At 27.1% G+C, this 16,743-nt stretch overlaps 1 protein-coding gene across 1 annotated transcript; it reads right to left on the bottom strand.

The window, feature by feature from the left end:
- Positions 1-25: 25 nt before the first annotated feature.
- LOC105359171 (protein THEM6) lies at positions 26-15,998 on the bottom strand. The gene is made up of 5 exons (XM_011495677.1): positions 15,667-15,998; positions 8,448-8,679; positions 3,623-3,837; positions 1,606-1,791; positions 26-194 (listed from the first exon to the last, which is right to left on the bottom strand). Exons 2-5 carry the CDS (start codon positions 8,602-8,604, stop codon positions 69-71), a joined length of 684 nt encoding a protein of 227 aa, XP_011493979.1. The 5' UTR covers positions 8,605-8,679; positions 15,667-15,998; the 3' UTR covers positions 26-68.
- Positions 15,999-16,743: the final 745 nt, after the last annotated feature.

Below are 16,743 nucleotides of genomic sequence, written 5' to 3'. Positions count from 1 at the left end.
GTTTCTCGTGCCGCTTCCTGTGTCGTTTCCTGTGTCTCCTGTTCGCCGTAATCGCTGCTCTCCGTAGGTCAGCAATGTGTCGCGACAACTTGGAGCGGCGCCAACGGCTGCTCCCGCAGCTTTGCCGAGGAAACGTCATTGCTTTCTAGCCATCGTGCCACCTCCACCGGCATTTCCGGACGCACCTGCGGTATCTACGCAATGCAACGTAAAAAGATTATTCATTGAGCAGCTCGGATATTCTGTTAGAATTGTTTATATACGTATGGGGTGCGAGAATGAAGACGAGAGAGCATCGATAGGTTGGGATGCTTCCATGTAAATACGAAATATGATTGCCGAGGTACGGGAAGAATTTGGCTGTTTTAAGCACACGAATGATTAGTCATTGATGCAAATTTTGAAAGCCATTGATGTGAAAAATTACAAAAACAAAAAGGAAAATCTGCGCAGAACGTCTTGGTAATAAAAAATACAGAATGAAAAATTATGAATTACGAGGAATACAGAAAGCAGCAACTTTACAAAAAATTGATTTGTTTTTAAAAGTCGTCTAACGAGGAAATTAATAAAGCACTAAAAATACTTAGCTACATTAGCATTATTGTAGAATGATATTACATTGAATATCGAATATAATTTACAAATTATTATTACGACGTTACCTACTTAAGGTTTATAAATTTATGTAATATAAATTTAATTGAAAATCATTAATTATTGTTTTTTCTTTTTGTATTTCGTTAGGACCACAGCATTGTTAAACGCAATATAATATTTTATATCATACATAGTTAGACAAGAATTTTTTTAATCTTAAACAATTAAAATTCATACTTTGATAAGATTCTTTCTTAAGTTGTAGAATTTAATCTTTATAATTTATTACTTAACTAACGACTGAGATCTTAATTTTATTTTCATTTTAGTTAAAATTGTAATTTTACGAATTCATTCAACATTGAAAGAATAATAAATAATAAATTTAATAAAATTGCGTTACGTAATTTCAATAGGAATAAGCAAGTAAATCTTTTGGAAAATATTTTTTTAATAAAATTTTTTATGAAATGTGTATGTAAAGTCGAAGATCTTAGTTTCAAATGTTTCATTGTACAATATTAAAGCTACATATTACGGTTTAATTAATCCTTAAACCGTAAAAATGTTTGACCAAACCTTACCTCTTTACGAACTGCAGTATTTTGAAAATGACTTAAAACTAAATCCCAGCTTAACAATTACTCACGTGCGTAAATAAAATCTGAAAATATGTATTTAAGATAAAAGGGTAAAGTTTGTGATGTCTTATGAATGTGGAAGTCTGATAAAAACAATTTTGATAAAAAAAAAAATCTAGTGGAAAAAGTATTCCCATGCATGGGTAGCGATACCTTTGCGAAGTAAAAATATTGTCGTTATATTACAAATCTGCAATCATCTCTAATCAATAATTTAATGGGATGTAATAATTCAACCGAGGCACACTAACTCATTCGGAGCTCAAATATCAAAGAGATGAGAGATGAGAGATGAGAGATGAGAGATGAGAGTGAGAGTGAGATAAAAGGTGCTATTATAAGAAGGTATGAAAGAGAATCGCACCTGCGTGACGCCAGTCTCCAGACTCCCGTTTTGCTTGACGCCGCGATCGATAAGTCCGCCCATCACAGACTCGGCACTGCAGTCGAGGAGTCGTTGTCGGCATATAGCAATCGCTCGAACGAAGCCGTCCGATGGCGTCACGAAGCGGTGCTCCATGAAGATCGTCTTCTCGTCCCAATAGATTATCTGCGGAGAGCCAGGAAGTCATGTTAGCCGCTGCGCTTATTGCGCTCTATTGGAGTTTTCATTGGTCGCGCGACTCATTGCCTAATTTATGCCTAACTATGGGGAACGTTCCAATCGTTTGAATAAGCAACACATGTAACGGCCGCCTCAATTTATAATCTCCAGTTGCCAAACACATTGACTCATTAATTCCTTCGCTGACATTCCTATTTTATATAAACGTCTTTATTGATTAATTAACTCGCTGCAATAAAGATAAGGCTTATTTATAAAAATAACCACTATTACGTTAAAAGGCAGTAAATATTGTGAGCGCAATTTAGGCTTCCATCAATATACATTTTTTCATATCGATCTTAAGCAAGTGAGTAATAATGTCATAAATCATAATTGATTGATATTCTCTGCTAATGCATTTATTGCCGTTGTATAATACAATACAAAAAATGTAAGATTAAATTAGAAAAAAAATATTTTAATCAATCAACATTTATTTTTAAATAAAGAGAAATTGTATAAATTCTAAAATATAAGATGAATGTCATGGAAGTGATAAGATACATTTTGATACGTTAGTTTTGGTAAAGCATAGCTTTACTTACGAACTAATATCAAATATTTATTTAATATATAATAATTATAATATTATAACTTTTTTTTCTTCTGCACGGTAATGTAAATAAATACGAATATATCATTAAATACCGAATTTCTTTAAATAATCTATTTTATAATTGATTTATAACCAAAATTTCAATATACGTTACAAAAATCACAGTTTTCAAAAAGAATTATAAATATTAATATCTGAATTTTAATTCGATGGTAAATACCTGTTTTAGAAATTTTGATAAGCAAACGATATACAGATGTAAATATCAAAAGTATTTTATAATTACTTCATTAAAGGCTAGGCCTCGTATTCTAATTGTTCGATGTAATAAATTAAGAAAAATATTTATATTCATTGAATAGATTTATGATTTATCCAATATAAACAATTTATAGACATATTTCTTAATGTTCTGAATGTTATGAAAGCAGTATTTCATGCAATGATATTTCAAGTACTTTGACATGAGCTTTAATGGAAAAATCCCTCGATTGAGATGTAAAAATTCTTATTGTCCTGTTGAAAATGCTTATCCCAAATGAACATTATCTGAAAACTTATAGTACGTGAAGATATTCACTTAATTTAAATCCCGTCTAAAATAAATCGTATGCATAATCGTCTCTTTTTTTCGTTTTTTTTTTGCTTTTTTCTTTTTTCTTTTTACCGCTTAAAACGCGCGAGTGTACATGGCAGGCATACAGTACTCAAATCACAAATCAAAAAATAATTTGCAAATAATGGAGCTTATAAAGAATTTCTGAATTTTGTTCCTTGAAATATTTTAATATTTCAATTATATTCTACTACTTGGAAATCTAAGTATAATATATTCCCATTCTTAGTAGCATTAATCTTTATAAATATTTGAAAATTCTTTAAAAGTGTCGCTTTATATTAAAAGTTAACAAGCAATAATATTAGTCGTAAAATGAATTATTAAATATTTTACATGATACAAATAATAAATAATACCGCACTATTTATAGAGGTCGATGTACTATATAACACAGTAAATGTTTAAAATAGCGTTTAAAGAGTCAATATTTTTCGAGAATGTCGAACAAATAGTTCTAGTATTATTATTAATAGAGAATTGAGATTGACAATCCATCCCCATTGGTCGATTTTTGGGCACTTAAATTGAGGAAAAATTGAGCTGACTGTATAAATAGAGTAAATGGAAGAAGAAACGGGAAAGAACAAATGCTCTCCTACCTTTGATGTGATTTTGAAAATGGTAAGAGGCTTGAGAAACCTCCTGTAGCGTATTGTCGAAGCGCTTTGTACAACCCCGGTACCCTGCAAGCAAATCTCGCGGTAAAGATTCGTTCGCTCGTAAAAATCAGCACGAGCGAAATCAAGTTCGCGCAAATAGCGTGCGTTATTCATGTGATAGAGCAGCCAGTCGATGTCGGTCGTCGCGCAAAGACCTAAACAGAAAGCATCTACTATTGATATGTGTGTGTGTGTGTATATATATATATATATATATATACATGATTTCATGTATATTTCATGTAGAGAAATATTTTTATTTTTTTTATAACGATATGAAGAACAATATCTATCTAATGGGGATTATCCAGACATTGATAGATATTGGTTTTAACTCTCCTAATTACAATTTCACATTCGACCAATACACTTGACTTGTCACGAAAATTTGTCTATTAGTATTAATAATTCTAGGCCTTGTAATAAAAGTTGTTAAAAAAATTAATTAAATTATTTCAGAAACCGTATTTAAAAAAACTGAAATTCCAAAACGTTTATACTATACACCACTTTATTATCAGTTTTATTTTTATTATTTATATAAGCTATAATTCTTATAATTATCACTAATACTTCACATTCAAACTGTGGTTTATCCATATATTTATTATGAAATATGAATACAATCCGAATGATTTATATTAAATTGATATAAAATAATAGTTTTAAATTAAATATTTGTTCACGAACCAATGAAATGCGTTACTTTTTTTTTTTTTTTTTTTCAATAAAGAATAACCTTATGTATAAGCAGCGATAAAAAAATGCCAATTTATCGTTAAAGATTTATCGCATTTTATGATATTGTGTGAAAATATAAAATATTATAAAAGTAAAGCGACAAATACTTGTAATTACATTAAATTGAAAATCCAATGACTTTGTTTGTAAAATGACGTTCACATTTGATAAATATTATTATAAATAATAATCAGAATAAGTAAGTTGCTATCCGACAGATAATTAAATCAGATTATAGTTAGAATACTTTTCGACCTAAATAGATATTAATTTTTTTGATATGCAATATATTTTAATAGATGTATTTAAAACCTTATCTAAGCCTTTTTGTTTTCATAATTTGTAAATTTTTACTCAGGTAAAATACTAACAATTAGCGCGGATTAGCATGAAGATAAAACTCTTTTGAGGAATTCATTATTTTTCTACCGACATGTAAAAAAATACCAAAAACGTGCTTCTTTAATTTTATATCATTAAATATTCATTTGAACAATAGCTTTGTTAAAGAAAATGATCATATTATCAAAATAATATTGTCTATCAATTAATGAAACTTCGATTCAAATTCAACCTTTTAAAATATGTTGAATAAATAATATTTTTGACATATTAAACAGAAAATTTTTGTTAATTCGTTCAAATAATTCAAATAATTATTCAATGTCAGGAGCCATACACTGTCAAGGTTTTTTAAATGTGCGAAAATTTTTGCAGTTTTTACAAGTATATGATTAACAATGATTAAAAGAAAGTATTTGTTCCGCACAAGTATCATGAAAACATTAGACTCATTTTCTTTATCTAAGATATCTTCTTAAAAAAAATTTTGATTCCAATATATCCGATTGTTTTTTATAAATTTCAATACCACTGGCTATGCGATTAATCGAATCCATATTTTTAATTATCAAACTTTTTTTTTTGAAAACGATTACTATTCTTTCATTTGTTTTCATTTTTTTTTTTTTTTTCATTTTTCTTGCTTCTTGCAAAGTTAATAATGTAGCTCCTGTAATAGCTACACCGACAATTTTTATAATATTCTATTATTCTGACTTTAAGTTGATTTATTCGATAAATTCATTCCCTATTGAAGAATAATTAATTTAAATGATTTATAAAACTTTTCCATTTTAAGCAAAATTAATTAAATTAATATTTACAAAGAGATGTTAAAAGATAAAAATTTTTAAAAATAATATAAATAATGATAATATGAGTTGACGAAACAAATTTGATTAATGCTCATTTTACAATTATGCATATAAATAATTCATTCGTTTGTTGTGATAAAGTGAAGTTGTTTAGTAATATTGATAAAAATAATATTAAACCTCATTATCTTCGCAATCACAATAATAATAATTAAAATAATGAAAATAACACTTTTAATAAATACATTTAAACACGGTATAAATTAATTATCATAAAATTCGAGAAGCATAAAGAACATTAAATAATGTAATAGCAATTGATATTAGTATTTTAGAAAATGATATAAAATATAAAATTAACTTTTTATATTTTATAAGGAAGATATAAAATACACGAAGTGCCTGCGTATATATTTATTTTATTTATTTTTATTTGTTTAATAATAAATTATTAACTAGTTTATTATGCTTTGAGAGCTTATATATCCTTGTATTTGTCTATAATATCAAATTTATAAATTAAGGAACATAAATTGAGGTAAATATAAAAATATTTATTGAAGAAATTTTAGCGTAAAATCATCATAATTATAAGTTATTAATTAGAAGAATTATTATTTAGGCAAAGCATTCTTAACATTAATTCTACATACAATAAACATTTTTAAATCTATGGGCATAAAAAATATATTGAAATTCAAAAATCCGTATGACTTATAATAGTCAATTGAAACATTTCTTTAACGAAAAGTAGTTGACCGTGACAGTGGCTAATGCAATACTAGGAAATAAAGGCGAGGAGATGAGAACAACAATTGTCGTTGTAGGTGTCGTAGGTCGCGCGCACACTGGAAGCGAAAATCAATGAACCGCGCGCGCGATTCTCAACTGTTAGAAGTATGCGCGGCCTCTGTCAAGGTCGGCGGTTAAGCTCTCTGTTCTTGTAGGATTTTCCGGATTGCCGTCGACAGTAGCAAATGGAAATCCACAGATCAAATTGCAGTTACATGGACGACAAAGTTTCCTTATCGTTGTCATCTTGAGGCGTCGTCAATGTAAATGACAGACATTGCCGGCAGATGCATAGGAAGCTCTGATATTCCGATTATGAATAAGATGAAATTAAAAGAAAAAAAACGAGATTACTTAGAAGTGGAAAAATAAAATTAAAAATTACATTTATAAACTATCAAGACATCTCTTAGTTCATTTTTACTATTAATTCATAATATATATAATTTGATTTAGCGATCTTTAGATTTATATACTTATAGTATTCTTTTACTACAATTATGTATAAGAATAATCAAACACCGTACACATGCAAAAGGCAGTTTTTCTATTAAATTCATATTTATATTTTATTTTATTTGAAATTGCATTTCATTTTGTTATTATTTTCTTTCTATTGTGTGTGTGTGCGCGCGCGCGCGCATGCGTGTAGAAATTTTACATTGTCAAGAAACAAATATTAATTTGTAAAATTTCAAATTTATAAAATATGAATATACAATATTAACACACGCACTCGCACGCCCTCGCACACACGCACACAACGTATTAATATATATGCTAATATATATTAGCATTATTGTCACAAAAGAATAAGTATCATAACTTTTTATTTGTATCTGTTTAAGAAACAAGTTCTATCATTATATGTAATGAAACTGGCTTTAATTATATGAAATAACGTATAATTATATATTTTTAATATAAATGAAAATTAAAAAATAACAGTAAATCAAAAAAAATTTAACAAAACTAAAAGTTTGTCTACATAAATTTCTGCTTATTCGAATTGTACATCTGCACGACTGTAATGGAAATTCAATTAAATTTTTAATAATAAGATTTATAATAATTAAAGTACAAAAATATGGCTCTAATATATTGAAACAAAAATAATTATATTTTTACTATATTCTTTTACTTAAAGTTACTAATTAAAATTATAACTGATTAAATTATTTTAAAACAACATATTGATGAAATCAAAACTCGAATAAAAGAATTAATTAAATTTTTTAAATATATATTATTATCTATATATATATATTTCATATATTATATTTTATATTATTTATTATATTTATTTCATTTATTATATTATATTATATATATATATATATATATATATATATATATATATATATATATGGGTTATACAAATGTTTCACTCTCAATATTTAAAATTTAACAAATATAATCTATAATAAATATATTAAATAATATAAGTTAGTCCTTGATTGAAAGTATTTTTCTATATTGAATTTCTAATTATTTTTCAGTTAATCTAATATATGCTAATAAACATTAATCGTATCTATTAATTAAACTGCATAAAATAATAAAATCGATTTACTTACGATGATAGATACTATTGTAAGTATATTCGGAATGAAATTGGATAAAATCAATAAAGACAACAGTATATTTTAGTGTTTGCATCGAAGGTTATATCAAACACTTTAAAATAAATACGAAACTTCATTGGATTCTCTCGTTTATATAGAATAATAGTTTCACTCACTTATATTGCTTCTTCTAATAAAACAAATATTTTACTAATCATTATTTTAAAAATTCCTACCCACTTCATTAATAAAACGTTCAAATTAAAACCGCAATATACTAATGCAGCATGATATAAGGAAAGGTTCATCAAACAATTGATCTTATGGAGAATATGGAGAATAATAATACCGATTACACCGACGACGCCTCGTCTCAATTAGCAAACATTACATTCATAGCGTCCAGATAATGCACAGCAAGTCAGAAAAAGTGACAATGCACTCTATTCGCTCTATAAAGTCAGATTAAAATAGAGAAATTCGCAACAACATGAGATTGATAAGACTTACCGTATACCGACGTCTCATCCAATATGTGGACGCGTTTTCTGCAGAAACGTGCCAGAAAGACGGTCATGAACATGCGCAAAAAATAGTGGACCTCAAAGAGCGCGTGTAAAAGTACCAACACTCCGAGCACCCCAACTAGTACCCAGCACGTGATCATGATCCTTCGTCTTTCGATGGGGCTGGATTCAGCGTTGAATTACACTTCCTAGACCGTCTTTTCTTTCTTACAAGTCTACAAACAAGTTAATATCAAAATATGCTTTATCGTTCATAGCTGTGCATGGGTTATACAAATTGTTTTCATCTTAGAAACTCTAATAAATTCTAATAAATATAATAATGTAAATAGACGTAATAAACCGAAATCACATTGATTCAATAATTTTGAATACTGCACTTCGACATCTCTATCTACGGTATATTATCACAATAATGGGAAATATTATTTTTATAATTTTGTAAATGAAAAGATGAAGCAATAATTACATTATTGCATAAATGCTGTGTAATTAATTACAGAATTGTCAAGGAAGTTTTGATTTACACGGTAGATTCACATGCATGTGTCATATATATTTCTCAAGCCATTATAAATTATTGATTCCATCGTTCTATCAATTCTACAATTCTGTTAATTCTTTTCATAATACTATGAAAAAAACTTTTATTATTTCATAATGCAACACTATTATTTATTTATAATGTCGTCTTCAATGGAATTTTAAATATACTTACGCTTTTCGAATCATTTAATTTTTATAAAAATTACATGTATATTTAATAATAATTTTTTTATTGTATAAAATATGTTTTATATCATTTTGGATTTATTATAATTTGTTCACCTAAATATTTACAGGATGTTATTTCAGTTTTTAAGTCAAATTCAATACAGGTGTGTTCTATTTTATCACTCGATACACATGATAGAATTTTCAATATTATTTGATGAAAGTAGAGATGCTAAGAAAATATTAAAGTAATTAATATACATTGAAATATATATCTTAGTATTTTTATTAATAGAAATTTCTTAATTAAGTAATATTAAATAATTAATTACTAAATAATTGATAATTAATACACCTTATAACAGCGAAATATCTAATGGAAGATCAATTTCATCCTGAGATCTTATGTACTACTATTATTTTTTAGCAGAATTACGTTCATAAAACTTATTGAACTTTAGATAATATTTTTCTTTTTACAGATAATTGAATATTTGAATTAAGTGCAGATCCATTATTCGTAAGCTTTACAAAGAAATGGAATGCAAGATCAAAGTATCGTTAGTACATAGGTATTTTATAAAGAAATAATAAAACGTAAAATATTATTTCAACATATTGTAATTATTTATATTTAATAAACATACAAATATTTGAATTAGCAATATAGTAATATAAACTTTTATCTTTTAAATTTTATTTTATATTTACAATTTTAAAATAATATATATATATATATATATATATATATATATATATATATATATATATATATGCCTTTTACTTATTTGTTTATTTTGTGTGTGTGTGTGTGTGTGTGTGTGTGCGCGCGCGCGCGCGCGCGCGCTTATGCGTGTATAAAGCTGCTACCTAATTTATTTATTTATCAGAGAAAATAAAGACACTCCTTTATGGAAGGATAAGTTTTTATAAAAGCAACAACTAGAAGAGATTAAATCTGTCATAAAATGAAGATCAAAGCATTTACTTACACATAGAACAGCCCCTCTTCGTTAATCGAGCAATCAAATCGTTAATTTCAAAAGAACAATTTCCCTAAAATCTATTCTTTATACTTGATGTCGGCATCTGAACTCCCGAAAGCCAAGCGAAGTAAAAAACGCAATTGCTCCTCTTCATCGTGGTCGCCATACTTTTTGACGTAAGATTGCGGAAATTCGTCATTTTATGCATGCCCTCAAGCTTCTGTACTACTTTTCTCAGGAAAGCTCAAATTGTACGGAAGATGGGGTGAAGTAGGTTGACGAACTCGCTTTAATGACTCGCTTTAGACTTGGAAAACATTCTCTCGTTAGTACGCAGACTTCTTCTTCTCACTCGTGTTTGCTCCTCCGAGATTAGATATTAATCAGAACATATCCTTGTTCACCGGAGGAATTTAGTTTCATGTTTTTCGATTATAAGCAAGCGATCATAGAAGTCAAATTTTAGTAATTAAAATAGTTGAACGTGCAAGAAACAAAATCAATGAAAATTCAAATTATTTCATGAGTAATTTGGATAAAGAAGATGATAAGGATCATGCATAATTGAAATAGCTATAATATATGAAACATATAATATGTTAATGGATTTTCATTTATTACTAAATTTACTTAAATTTCTACGTTTTTAAATAACATTATTCAATTATCGCGTTGATCGAATTATTTTACTTATATTTTACACTAATTTCATAAATATCGTATTCTTTTAAATAAAACTTTCCTTTTAGCTTTAGTTAAAAATATCTCAGTAATAAATTTACTTTATTGGTCGTACAAAAGATATATTTCATTAGAATTAATAAGCAAATTAATTATAATAATCTAAAAGTCATGTGATTAAGAAAAGAAAAAAAAAAGTAATAATAAGTACTTATTTGAACATTGTAAAATAATATTATTATTACTCTTGAAAGTATACGGTTGATATGCAGTGGCATAAGTAACATTATTACGAACTTCATTAGATTATTAAATGTATTTTTTGTATTCATAAGGCACTTTTAAGCCAATTCATAATTTCAAGTATTCACATTTAAAGTAATTTAATACAATTCTGGTAATTAATATTTAAAGAGAGTAGTGAATATTTTTAAACACTATCTCAAATTTCTATGATTTACTACAACGTGGCAATTCATTTTAAGATTTATAATACGAAGTGTAATATATTCAAATACTTATAAAATCGATTAATAATAAATATATAGCATAATTATTTGTGGTAATATGTTTTTCAGTATTTGTAATAAGTTATACAAATTTGAGCTGAATTTTTTATGATACAAAATATTAGCTTAAACAGTATATATTTTCTTAACTCAATATATATTTTATTGAATTAATAATTATTAGCTTACGCTCTATTCAAGATATTTTTAAACATAATATGTAGATGCATCCGAATGTTTATAAATAGTAATAATAACTAGTATTGTGAAGCTGAATTTTAACTTGAAGATTCTATTATTTTAAAATCACATGAATTAAAATTTTATCTTTATTTTGATCTTCGTTCAACATTGAATTTTATTTAAAAGTGGTTTTGTTAAAATGTATTTAGATTATTATAACCGTTTGTAATTATTAAATGTTTCGTTATGTTTAATGATTTTTATATAATTGATAGATAATTAATTGCCAATGGATTATTAATAATGAATTTTTTGTCGTAGCTATCTTGAAGAATATTATATATTTTGTATAAAATATTTAGAAGAAGCGAATATAGAAATAATAGTTAAATTAAATTTTTGTAGACATTCTATTATATTTCTACGTACTATAACGAGCATTTGGAATAATTCAAAGCACAAGTATTACGAACATACAATATACTCCTTAATTTTGAATTCTTAAAATAACGAAAAAGTACGAAAACCAATATTATTATTTTCTTTTATTAAAATGACGCTAATATTTTTTATATAATAATAATTATTTTTATTAAAAAAAAAAAAATCATTAAAAATTCGTGATTGATATCGACAAAATCAATATTAATAGAAAATTAATTGATAATTAAAATTAATAATTAATTATTAATTATTTACAATTAATAGAAATCCAATTGAAAAGTATATAAAAAAAAAAAAAAAAAAAAAAAAAAAAAAAAAAAAAAAAAAAAAAAAAACCCTAAATTTTTTATACGTTTCAAAATATATATTTAAATAAACATTTCACAATTACGTTAAGTTTATGTTCATTTATAATTTATAGAAGTCTGTTTGAATATTTTTTTAACAGAATTGAACAAAATGTCTGAATTGTTTTCAAAAGAAACTTCACCATTTTTAATGCTGTAAAGTATTTAAATATAAAATAACCGATACGTATTTCACAATATCTGTGGATCCTGTAACTTTGGAGATATGAAAATTGTGTCGAAAACATAAAAGTTATATTTAGAACTTATCGATCGGAATATGTCTTATTTAATCCTCTTTAAAATGACATTATCACTACTTGTATCTAATTTAGATGTCGATGCAAAGTTACATTACACTATGATAAGATAATATCTATTAATAAGCCATCCATCAATAACTTTTACACTATTTTTTTTTTTTTCAAAATCTTTGTCTACTAAAAAAATGTCAGTATTACCTTCTTTATCCCTTTTCAGTTGTAAACAAACATGATTTAATTACAACAGATCTAAAACAAATAACTACCATGCGTATCTTTATTTTATACGAATTATTATTATATACATATACGATTGTACTCTGATTACAAAATAATATTTTGCACCAAATTATACGGGAGATAAAAGAATTTTTTGTTAATATTATTTAGCTCTCCTTGTAGACCAAGAGAAACAAAATTATAATATCCACAGTAATCTCGCATTGTTTTAGCAATTTGAAATATTCATTGGCCCACGCGCGAATTATGCGTCTGAGATGCAATGCCGCCTAGATTTACACATGCATGTAGAAATCGAAAAGAGTTCGCACTTAGAAATACCGGTTTTAGAGCGACATCGCTCTCATGCCATTATTTTCAGCGGCTACCTGTATGCGCAATACGCGACCTCTACGAAAAAAAGTAGGTACGCACTGCAGTGTCTTATTTGTTACATTTTTCCGCGTTGCAACTGCAACGAAATGACGTATGTATAGCCTCGTATAAAGTTGTGCGTCATTTCTAAGAGTGGTAATGTAGGAAGTTAAAACAAATTAACAAAAGGTAGGCAGCGTGGATCAACCCTCGGTTAGTTGGTAACTGGGTGAAGATAACCCGATCCACTTGACTAAACGGCCATTACATAAGATATATGAAATTCCGGCGTTAATGCATAAAATTAGTAATTAGTACTAATAATTACTACACATATAGCGTCTATTATTTTCGCAGATTTAAAAAAAAAAAAAAAAAAAAAATTACATTACATATATATATTTACCTATAAAGAATATAAACTATAAATTTGTTAATACGATAATTATTTTAATGTAAATAGGTGTATTATTATGTTAATTCTAATTAATAAAACGAATAAAATTAAATGTTTTTGTATAATAAACGTGTTACTTCAATTTACTTGCGTTTAAATTTAAATACAATGTTTAATAATAGGGAACATATTTATTAATTTATTGATTAAGGAATTATTGAAACGTAAAGTATAATTTTATTCCGTTGGAATTTAAAAATATCGGGATTATAATTATTTTGTCTTCAATTTTATATGAAAATTGTGAAATACTAGGCATATAAATCAATATTTTACATATACCAAGACATTTAAAATTTATAATTTTTATTGCTTATCATTCCAAAATTTTAAGACCAATTGTTAATTATTATATTTTTAATAATTATCGAAGTATAAGTGATGATAAGTTGAATATCATAAATGTTTCTCTAAAAGCTAATATTAAAAAATTGACTGCCGATTATTTCTTTACTTTATTAATAAAGCTTTTAAATACGTTCTATATATTATAAATATTAATAATTTATCAACTCATTGTTAATGTCATTTTATAAAAATGTATTTCTTTTGAATTTTAAGGGCTAATTCACAATATTTATAGTCAATACTTTCATAAGAAAATGTATTTGCTTCAAAGAATGTATTACTTTAATATGAATGAATATGTTCATTTACTATATGTACAAATAAATATGAAAGAGTGAAATATTTATAATAAATAAAAGAATTTTATATATATATATATATATATATATATATATATATATATATACGCAAGATTGAATATTAACGACCAAAAATCTAAATCAATACAAAATATAAAACTGGCACTTAAAAAATTTATAATGTAAATTAATTTATAATTAGTAAAATTAATAGAAGAAAATTTGACTCTGTATTAATTACACTGTTTTTTACAATATTTAAAAATGCTTAATAATTTCAACTGATTTAGCATACTAAAATCTTTTATATAAAGTATTTAAAAATAAAAAAAAAAACAGCGTTTAAATACTTCATAAAATCATAAATTATAATAAAATATTCGTGTTTATATTAGTAACAATTTGAATGAGTGTTGAATTATTTATAATTTTTCTAATATGCGCGTCATTATTATAATAACAAAGAAAAATCTCTTAAAAAAAAAAAAAAAAAGTTGTTATAATAAATAATATAGTAAATAAAAATAAAATCAATGAAAGGAAAAATGTCTAACGCTGTAGTGTAATAAAATAGTTTAGTGCTAATGAAATCCAGAGTATTCATTAAGTAAACGAATGAATAGTCAAAACAATAGTTCTATAATTTACCTTATGGTAAATTACAATTAATTTTTTATTGTCAGTTATCGCTTATTGAAAGGAGTACAAAATCATTCATTATAAGAATGAGAATAGATTTCAAATTCAAGATTTTGAGAAAGTTAATGAAACGCTAATAATGGCAACGACGATTCTTTTCTATATTATATGGTCTTATGTAGACGTTATTGCAAACAATGTCTTCTCTGATTAATAAAAAAGAACGAGTACAAGGACCAAACAATAAGACTCTCATTTTTGTTTTGTATGTATCCATCCGAGTGGCTTAGATATATAAAAATTTAGTTTATTGATAATGAAAATGTGACAATACAGGAATTCAAATGACAGCCGAAGCAAAATTTTGCAACGATTGCATTAATGCATGTGTAGCCTTCGTTATTAGTAAATGCTCAATAACGACAAATTATTTCAATCAAAACGAATAATAATCATTGGATTAAATCGACCGATGCCTCTCATACAATTCAGCTCGTCAAGTAATAAATAAATTTGCATTCTGTATATCCTTATATTTATGGATTAAAGCACGAAAAGGCTACTTCTCCAAGCGATATTTACTATAAAACAAAAAATTGGAGGGGGGGGGGGTAGGGGTAGGGGAAAGGGATAATGGCATATAAATATTAGACTAAGTCCAAAGCAAAGCGCTAAATAGACAGGATTTGGAGATTTTGAGCCAAGTCAATCGACTTGCTCATCGATCTTCGAACTCACCAACTCTTCCACGCAAGACTCCCTATGGCTCATCTCATTCGGACTTCAAGGGGTTCAATTTCCGCTTCCAATCGGCAATGAAGAAAGATCGATCCGCGGTATTTTATTCCGACACACACGGAGGTTATACACTATAACCTACCCGATAATAACGAAACCGCGTCAACGGCGCCTCCACACATCCGATCGATCCGCCGTTCACGGGTGGGCTATGGGCCACTTTTTTTTAAACGGCGAGGAAAAACAAAAAAGGAAAGAGGAAAATGAAGCCAGAGGAGGAACTAAAGTAGCTGCGCTTTCGTTTTCACCGGCCTCGCCGCCACACGACTGAGTCTTTTCTCGGACTGCGACGTCTCGCTTCGAGCAGCGCGACACATCGATGCGCGCGCCCCAGTGCACGAGGACGCAAGCGCAAAAGGATACGCGAGCTTCCCGGGTGGAGGCTCGTCGACTCCTCAGCGGCTAGTAGCGCCTGAACGTTCGGTTTTCCAAATTCGGGGGCTCATGTTTCCCAGCATTATTATCTCAAAGAGCTATCGCCAAGAGAGACACATATCCGAACAATTGTTTCTAAGCTTTTTTTTCCTTCCCTATCAGCAGCAGCTTATTATCAGTTGCCATAGTCACCATTTAGAGAGCAATCATTAATTACCATATTAATATTCACGATCTCGTTACATTGTAACTATAATTCTCGCGATTAACAAATACTTATGTTTTAATTGGTTATAATATCTACATGCTACTTGCACTATTATTATTCTCAATAGTGATATCTATTTTAATAGTGACACTCATTTTATGTAAAATTATCATTTACTTGTTAAGCTCGATTGATTATTGATATTTATTCTTTATACAGTCTGTCTATTCTCCTGTCAATATATTGAAAGAGGGCGGATGTAGACCGATAGAGAAAGAGAGAGAGAGAGTGAGAGAGAGTGAGAGAAATTAAATTAATATTTAAAATATATTAAAGAAAGGTTAACCTTATCCGTAATATAAATATTACTCGTTAGTTATTCACTATAAATACGGTTTTATTAAAATTATTTACTTTCTGATATAATATATTTT

The sequence above is a fragment of the Ceratosolen solmsi genome, unplaced genomic scaffold (genome assembly GCF_000503995.2).
Source record: "Ceratosolen solmsi marchali unplaced genomic scaffold, CerSol_1.0 scaffold11, whole genome shotgun sequence".
Taxonomy (NCBI): Eukaryota; Metazoa; Arthropoda; class Insecta; order Hymenoptera; family Agaonidae; genus Ceratosolen; species Ceratosolen solmsi.
Note: the sequence above shows the minus strand (reverse complement) of the source record. Positions and strands in the feature narration are given on the sequence as shown.